This window comes from Amblyomma americanum, chromosome 1, assembly GCF_052857255.1.
Source record: "Amblyomma americanum isolate KBUSLIRL-KWMA chromosome 1, ASM5285725v1, whole genome shotgun sequence".
Lineage (NCBI taxonomy): Eukaryota > Metazoa > Arthropoda > Arachnida > Ixodida > Ixodidae > Amblyomma > Amblyomma americanum.
This window is the reverse complement of record NC_135497.1, coordinates 378,367,413-378,376,451: the sequence shown is the minus strand read 5'-3', so window position 1 is coordinate 378,376,451 and position 9,039 is coordinate 378,367,413. Positions and strand designations below refer to the sequence as shown.

The 9,039-nt window shown below is 49.9% G+C and overlaps 1 protein-coding gene across 1 annotated transcript; it reads left to right on the top strand.

Annotated features, from left to right (window-relative positions):
• The first annotated feature begins 2,821 nt into the window (after nucleotides 1-2,821).
• LOC144101390 (uncharacterized) lies at nucleotides 2,822-6,597 on the top strand. Its single transcript, XM_077634532.1, has 2 exons — nucleotides 2,822-5,111; nucleotides 5,983-6,597. Exons 1-2 carry the CDS (start codon nucleotides 2,910-2,912, stop codon nucleotides 6,310-6,312), a joined length of 2,532 nt encoding a protein of 843 aa, XP_077490658.1. The 5' UTR covers nucleotides 2,822-2,909; the 3' UTR covers nucleotides 6,313-6,597.
• Nucleotides 6,598-9,039: the final 2,442 nt, after the last annotated feature.

Here is a 9,039-nt window from a genome sequence, read left to right as displayed (position 1 = left end):
GGAATCCTTACTGATTGGTTATCATTGTGCTCATTGTCGGCTACATCCATTCATTACGTCCTCCTCTTCGGCGCCTTGTTCTTTTAATCAATATGGTTGTCTGGCTCCCCAGCGGTGGAATTCATCTCCATATTAATCACCGACTCACACTGCTGCAGCGCTGTGGGGTAAATAGCTGCGAGTGCTCCGCTAATAACCGTCTCTCGCCCTTTCTTCCCTCTGTGCGCGCACTGCTCGCCTTTCCCGTCTTCTCGTCCGATGTACGCCGCGTACGCCCGTGTGCTGTGCGATGTCCGTGCATGCTGAAGGTCCCCAGGTGGTCGAAATTACTCAGGCGGCCCCCACTACGGTACATCTTTCTTCCTTTCTTCGTTCGCTCCCTCCTTTATTCCTTTCCTTATGGTATGGTTAAGGCATCCACCGAGTTGCTGCGCCAATTCTCTTCCTCAAAAAACCAATTTCAGTGCGCCGCGCACGCGTTTTGGTAGCTGGGGACCTTGCTGGGCACCTTAGCGCTACAAGCCACGGGTAATAATAATAATTCACTCCCTAATTTATCCGTTCCATTACGGCGCCATTAAGGTGTCCGCCGATATCTGATGCAGATACTGCGCCATTTCCTTTCCCCCAAAGCCAACTATTAATATAAAAACTGGAGGAGACACTTAAACTCCGCCTTGAGGGTTTGACACGATACATTTGATTTCTTAATGCACTAATATGCGGAATTGTTAGTTCTGTACTAAAATTCATAGATCGCCGTGACTCCTCATACCATTGCTGTCGCAGTGCTGCAGTCGTTAAGTGCGGCCTCAGCCGTTGCTCTGCGAAGGCAGGTGCTGCCATTGATGGGGCTTGTGAGACCCAGGTTGCTCTTCACGAGAAATGTCTCGTCACCACTGCCGCCTGCTACTGTGGGCAGTTTTCTCACAATGTCGTGGGCATGTTGTGATGACAGCATAGGTTCACGTGACCTATGTGGCTGACGTTTCACTTAAGTCGTGGCCCGCCTAGTTTGCTTCTCTGAGGAACTTTTTCGCGGATGTTTTGCCCGCCATCAAAGACGCCCACACCGACAGCGGCTTTTCGGCGGCACAGTACCCTTAACACTGTCGCGTTCGAATAGGAGGGTATCTGAAAAAAAAATCATAGCACTGAGAAAAGAGGAAACAAGTGTGACCTAGAAAGTGAAGAATAAGAGAACTATTATAAGGTCATTTGTGTTATATTGTTCTGGAACACTGTAGTTTATGGTACGAACAAGAATCTCAAAACTATTGAGCTTGTCCTCATTTATAACCATTTGTACTGCACGCGAACGCGATAAATTCAGGCGCTGATCTCTCAAATATGCCTTGCCACTTTTTTTTCATCGTGCACCTGTAATTTTGCTCCTGGAATGATTTATACGCACACCACGTTCTTTGACGCAGACACAGCACCACTATGTCTATTGGCACCTATTTCTTGCCGAATTGAAGCGCTGTCCCAAGCCACCTTGCGCTTACTATTCAGCTTTCCGGCTCTCCTTTAATGCGCTATCACTATAGACGCCACAGTTAATCCCTAAGCCGGTCTGTGTGTGTCTGTGAAATCACTGCCAGCTGCGCCGCTCGGGAAGAGGCGGTGAGCCGACGTAGAGGAAAAGAGTGAGGTGGCACCCTCTTCTTGGCACTCAGCGAAAAGATAAGCCGCGCAGCACAGGGGAGATGAGAATAGGAAAAAGAGATGGATGGCGCCGTCTGCCAAATGGGCAGCGTGCACTGGCTGCCATCAGTAGTTCGCCTTACTGACAACAATATGCATGAGGCTGGAGCGTCTGATGGCTTGAGACACGAAGAGCGACGGGCGCTTCGCAACCAGCAATGCCGTCTGCGACAGCAACATGAACGCGAGTCCGATGACCCGAAGTGGTAGCAAAGGGTGAACGGAGGTTGCAGACGGCTAGAACGAGGGAACGCAGTCGATTTGCAAAATATTGGAGGGACGTTAATGCACACGCCGCGGTGGCTCAGTGGATAGGGCGCTCGGCTACTGATCCGGAGTTCCCGGGTTCTAGCCTGACCGCGTCGGCTGCGTTTTTATGGAGGCAAAACGCTAAGGCACCCACGTGCTGTGCGATGTCAGTGCACGTTAAAGATCGTCGGGTGGTCGAAATTATTCCGGAGCCCTCCACTATTCCACCCCTTTCTTCTATCACTCCCTCCTTTATCCCTTCCTTTAAGGCGAGGTTCAGGTGTCCAACGATATACGCGATAGATACTGCGCCATTTCCTTTCCGCAAAAAGAAATTATTATTATTACGTCAATGCCGCTTGAACACTCAGGGGAACCATGCGGAACTCCAAGGCTAACGGAACACCGGAGGAACGCAGCCGTCACTACTAATGTCACTTTTTTCCTGGCTCTTCACATTTAGAGGCATGTCTAAAGGTGCAGTGGTAAATAAACATAGCCAAAGTAGCAGCAGGCAGAACAGCGATAAGTGCAGCCGACAATTGTGAGGCAAAGCATAAGCACACTAACATAATGATAGCGCATTGAGACGTGCTTTTACAAAGCATGTTGTCCTGCTTGTTTTTGTTGCTGCTGTTCCTATATATTTAAACACTCGTTCATTTTATTATTTCCTTTTATTATTTTGTCCATGCTCGGCTCAATTTACAATAAGATTACCCCAAGCTTGCAAGGGAAACGAAGGGCAGCGTTGAATAACAAAAAATGATATGCCTTAAGCAGAAGAAAAAGAAGAACAAAAAAGAAGCCCGTGCAACAAGCCATGCAGTTGACGAAGAAGAAGAGCCATGCAACGCGACAGCTGCTAGACGCCATGTTCTTACGGGCCAAGAAGCTGCTCCCACCTTGAGCCTGTCGTACCGATCTCAGGCAAAGTGGAACTGTACATAACCATGTCACGTGAGTTATCACCCCATGCCCCATCGCCCAGTGACCTGGCTCCCACCACACCAGAGAGAAGAGAGCGGCCGTCCGAAGAGTGGCTGCGGTGTGACAGCGCGATGCCTGAAGGCGGGCACGTCGTCCGTCTCCATGCCGAAGACAACCAACTGGCCGCCTTGGTAAGCGGGCTTTCTTCTCCCTGGTACTCCTGTAGGCAACCTTATGATGGGCAAGTAAGAAAAGAGCCCCAAGAGTTTATTACGTCCCCTTCTGGAGCAGAAGCGGTCCGCGACCGGTCTCTACTTGCTTCGCTGTCAACTGACCCGCCTAGAGCGATTCCATCAGACGTGATTTGGAGCGAATTTGAGACCTCGACTGAACCATCACCAGCATTAAGTCAGCTAAGGCCACAACCCGCCAAAACGTGGGGCACGTCTGAAGAAAGGTCCGTGTTCTCTGCGGTCACTGAGAAAACCTCCACTTCAACAATTTATGCTTGCAGACTTGCTTCCGTTCCCGAAGAGTCCAGAGTAGAGGATGCTTCCAGTGATGGACTTCTCACAAAGATCAGCTACAGCAGCGAAAGCACGGCTGACCAAGCGCAGGCTGGCAGCTTGTCGTACTCCATGAAACCAACGAAAAGCCAAGTGCCCGCCTTACTTGCCAGGAGTGCACAAAGCTCCGTGTGGCCTCGCGCTGCTTGCGGGTCCACTTGGCAACAAAACCAGGCTGAATGTGAAGTGCAAGGCTCTGGATTGTATGGCGACAGCAGTGCTATCAGCAATCTGATTAGAAAGCTAAAAGGTGCAACAACTACGTGCAGCCGACGTAATAAAAAGTCCCGGCCACGAGACTACTCTGCACGGCCGGATGTTCCCGGTGGACCAATCAAACGCTCGAAGCGTGTGTCTGCAAAACGAGCAGCTGGACGTAAATTTGCCGTTTTAACACCCAACGAGGCAAACATGGTTTTGAACATGATATCAGCTTTGAGAAACACGGACGTGGCTGACAGTTTTTTACCGCTTTCCCACACCATCAGCCCCCCGGTCAAGGACACCGCCAACATGACTATGCCTTTGTCACCAGAAAAGCAGCTGCGACCTGTTTCCTTAAAAGAGGTTGATCCACTCCTAATACTTAGTCAAGTTCAAGAGTTTAAAAAATCTGCTCTGGAAACCGCAAGACGAGGCTCTTATGGTTACACTCCAATACCTCGTTACTCTGCAACTCCATCTTCAATTCACAGCGCGAGTGAGATTACTTATGAGCTTCAAAATCTCTGGGAAGCTTTCCAGCAAACATACAACTCTGAGGAGGCTCCACAACACCTGCCAATGGTTTATGGAGGAGCCAACAGTTTCCAGCAAAATCCTGATGTCAGTCCGCAATGGCTTCAGTCACAAAGGTCTTTCCCGCTCTGCAGTAGTAATGTGACTGAAAGTTTAATGGATATTCCGCCACCGAACTTTCCACAGAGCGAGTGCATTGCAAGTCTAGAAGAAAGATTCTTGGACGTACCGAGTGATTCGAGTTGTCATGTGGACCAAACCATGAAATACGAAGCACAAAGTTCCTCTGACGAACAAAGGAGCATGGACAAAATGGAATCGCCCTCTCAGAACAACTTGAGCTTTGAATTCATTGACCCCGACGTCTACCACAGCAATCCAATTTATGCCTATGCCAGTAATCGCGCTCAACCAAGCAGCGGGAAAGACCCACATGACATACAGTGGAACATTGGTAGATTGGATTTGTTGCCTCTGACAACCGATAACATCACAACTTGTGAGGCACTGAAACCGGGGCCAGTAGCACAAGAGAGAAATACTGAAGCGTCATTTGGTGGCGACTTCCTCGAATGCAGTGGCTCAATCCGCGACAAGCAGCGCCAGAATGAGCTCTTCAGCCGTGAGAAGGGAATATCCTTTGACGATGAATGCAGGGAGATACTGTCGGAGGAATGGGTGCGCCGACGGGAGTCGTTGCTGATCAGGCGGAGCCTGCTGGAAGATGAGCTCCAGCTCAAGGACCTCGAAACGAAACAGATGAACCGAATAACCCACGCGGGGCACGAAATCGGGCCGATGTGGTGCAGCTCCGAGCCATCCGAGCTGCAGGTGGAAGAGGAGGCAGTGGCCAATGTTATACCTGTCACGCAGTGGCTTGACGAGGAGCGGCCTCCGGACGACTTCGAACCAGAAACCGAGGTGAGTATGAACCGAGTCCTGCCAGCTCCACAGAAGCCACAGAGGTGTATGCTCAATTGACTTTTTTTCGGACAGGCGCTCTGTTCTTTTTCAGCGTCACATATTCGGAGAGCTTCACTTATAAAATATGGCCAAGTTGTGTGAACCCATTGTATAGTTGATTATCAACCAGCTTGGTAGCGCTCGTAGAAGCGGACAGATTTTCGCCATTCAGCCTTACTGAATGGTCTTTTGTGCACCTAATGTCTTCGACTCCTTTAGGTCAATGGGTTACATATCAGCAAAACGCAGATTCAAGAAAACATATAATCCGGAAAACGCTCTAGAATACAGGCTGGTGGTCAGCCTCACAAATGCAGACGTGCAGATAGTCTAGAACGGGGGTTCACAAACTGGGTTCCGCGGTCAGCTTCTGTGGGTCTGCGAGCCACCACACACTGGAATTTCCCCCTTTATGGAACACTTCTTGGGGACGCATGCAGTGAGTGTTAAAACTTTATTCAACCCTAAGGTCCCTGGGTCTTCGCACCACCCCACTAAAGGTCAAAACATTCAGTTGTTGTTGATCCATGGTGTATGCGGCCCGGCTGACTGCGATCTTCAGCCTGTCCAGGTCCGCTGACCCCAGTGCGGTCTCCCTGTCCCCCATGTTCAGAGAGGCACCGGCCCGGTGGGGGGTGGGGACGCAGAATATGAGGATGCGGGTGGACCAGACACAGCACCTGGTTTGTTAAAATTACTTTCAATGTGTTAGGTCAGATGATTCCTGACTTTCGCACTGTCGGCATCGGCGCCGTCCGCAGCACAGGCTTTGCCAACATGCCGAGATGCTAGCAAAGCTTTCCAGTAACATGACGCTTTTTTTGCACAGGTACAGGTGTCAGCCGGATGGCATCCTGTAATTGACTTTTCGTTCCAAGCACAGCAGAACGAAGACTTCCCCGGAACTTCAGCAGCAAATGCTTGTCATTCCAGACATGCGTCACACAAGTGCAGTCCTTCTGGATCCAGCTTGGACGAGGGACAACCGAAGCTATTGACATCTCGGAGTTCGGTGTTGGATAGCAACTTATGTTTCCTCGACCCGCCATCCCCAAGTTATCTGGCGCTGCCTTCGATTGCTGCTCGATCGGCGCCCAAAAGCGATGACGAAGACACCGATGCAGGTGCCTCAGCTGTCGAAAAGCCTGCTCAAAATTAACGCGTTTAAAGTGCCCGCAAGCCATGAACAGCGCCCAGATAGAAGCGGTATTCAACGGGAACACTGCAGAGAAGCGCTGCATCCTGTATCCAAGCTCGTCAGACTGGCTCCACCTAGCTGTGCGGACAGCCGCCACCTAGTGCACCATGGCGAAGAGGCCGGAAGCACACCCAGAGAGTAAAGAGGAACGAGACGCTCCAGTGTCTTGAGCCTGTCCATGGGTGCTGCATGCGAGCATCTCGCGAACCAAGCGGCGGCTAGTCCAATTGTGCATCCAGCACGACTGCGACGCGTCGAAGGCCAGCGGATGAAGTAATAAAAGTTGAGCGTATTCCACGGGATGCCGGTACATTTTTGCTCCTCGTGCACGGGCTCCAGAAGAAACCACTAATCAGATTAGGAAGCAGTGTGCGCAACGGTAATCGCATCCGGATAAGTGAGGCATTTCACACATTGTCGCTTTATATGGCCTTAGTGCCAAATGAAATGAGCTGAAGGAAAACATAGGCGTGAAAATAACAAGGTATTAGCGGCATGCTAGAAAATTCAGCCAAGGTTCATTTTACGGGCCGTGGAGCACAAGCACAGTTAATTATTTTGCCTGTTGTTTGCATAGACTCATTGAGATGGTATCTTCTATCGTACCACTATATTCCTGATTTTAATATTTTAATTAGGACGCAAAACAAATTCAAGGCACTGAAGGTGTCATTCACACAGTGGCTGTTTTTAGCAGTGGATATGACATTGTACAGCAGTAAGCACGTTGATGTAACGCAGTTGGACGGAACGCGCAAGATAGCCAGCGTTTAAGCAATAACAACGGACGGTCTCCTCACCAGTACTGGCCCATCCTATCACGGGTTTGTTCTGCTGACCGGCATACTTGAGAAAAAGACACCATCGATGTTCCGTTCAGCGTTAGTCCGAAGAACTGCGGTAATTGCTGCACTACTGGTTGGGAACCATCCGTTTGCCCCGATCGCGGTAAAACCTGCTTCTCATGCCGCCGCCGTGGCCACTTCCTTAAAGGGGCTGTGAAGGGGGTTCTAATAAAGTTGCGTCATGCCTGGGATATTGAAGCACGCCGCGTCAGAGAATAGTGTCCAGCAAAGATTTTTTAACTGCGCTTTGTAGAAGCTGAGTTATCTATAGTGAAAAATTTAATTTTAGCGTCTTTGCGCCTCTTCCTCTCCTCTCGACACTTGTTGCATGCTGGTAGGCGCTCCTTTGCCGACCCCCCTCTGGGAGCGGAGCTTCCCGACCCGCCGGAGCTAAGCGCTTATTGGCCGCGGCCACGGTAGCTGCCTGATGTCTGAAAGAATCTAACCAATGGCCACCTCTCACCTTGTCTACGCAGATGCGAGGACGGAGGAGGGTGCGAGCATGAAAAAGTCGCCGGTAAGGGCTCGCCAACTTTGACGCGTGATTGTGGGTCGTCTGCTGCGTGTAGAAGAGTATTATTTGGCTATGGTTTTCATGGCAACACAGTTTAGTGATTAAGTGAGTCAATGTGCTCTCCTCGGAAGGTGTTTCAGAGCCCCTTTTAGTCTGCCGTAACCACCTCAGCCCGCAAGGACGACGCCCAGCTCAAGTCCGCAAAGTTGCACCTGAACAAAATGCACCAGGAATACACCAAAATGCACGAAGAAATAGGTGCCAATAGACATAGTGGTGCTGTGTCTGCGTCAAGGAACGTGGTGTGCGTATAAATCATTCCAGGAGAAAAATTACAGGTGCACGATGAAAAAAAAGTGGCAAGGCATATTTGAGAGATCAGCGCATGAATTTATCGCGTTCGCGTGCAGTACAAATGGTTATAAATGAGGACAAGCTCAATATTTTTGAGATTCTTGTTCGTATCATAAACTACAGTGTTCCAGAACAATATATCACAGATGACCTTATAATAGTTCTCTTATTCTTCCCTTTCTGGGTCACACTTGTTTCCACTTTTCTCAGTGCTATGATTTTTTTTTTCAGATACCCTCCTATTCGAACGCGACAGTGTTAAGGGTACTGTGCCGCCGAAAAGCCGCTGTCGGTGTGGGCGTCTTTGACGGCGGGCGAAACATCCGCGAAAAAATTCCTCAGAGAAGCAAACTAGGCGGGCCACGACTTAAGTGAAACGTCAGCCACATAGGTCACGTGAACCTATGCTGTCATCACAACATGCCTACGACACTGTGAGAAAACTGCCCACAGTGGCAGGCGGCAGTGGTGACGAGACATTTCTCGTGAAGAGCAACCTGGGTCTCACAAGCCCCATCAATGGCAGCACCTGCCTTCGCAGAGCAACGGCTGAGGCCGCACTTAACGACTGCAGCACTGCGACAGCAATGGTATGAGGAGTCACGGCGATCTATGAATTTTAGTACAGAACTAACAATTCCGCATATTAGTGCATTAACAAATCAAATGTATCGTGTCAAACCCTCAAGGCGGAGTTTAAGTGTCTCCTCCAGTTTTTATATTAATAGTTGGCTTTGGGGGAAAGGAAATGGCGCAGTATCTGCATCAGATATCGGCGGACACCTTAATTGCGCCGTAATGGAACGGATAAAGTAGGGAGTGAATTATTATTATTACCCGTGGCTTGTAGCGCTAAGGTGCCCAGCAAGGTCCCCAGCTACCAAAACGCGTGCGCGGCGCACTGAAATTGGTTTTTTGAGGAAGAGAATTGGCGCAGCAACTCGGTGGATGCCTTAACCATACCATAAGGAAAGG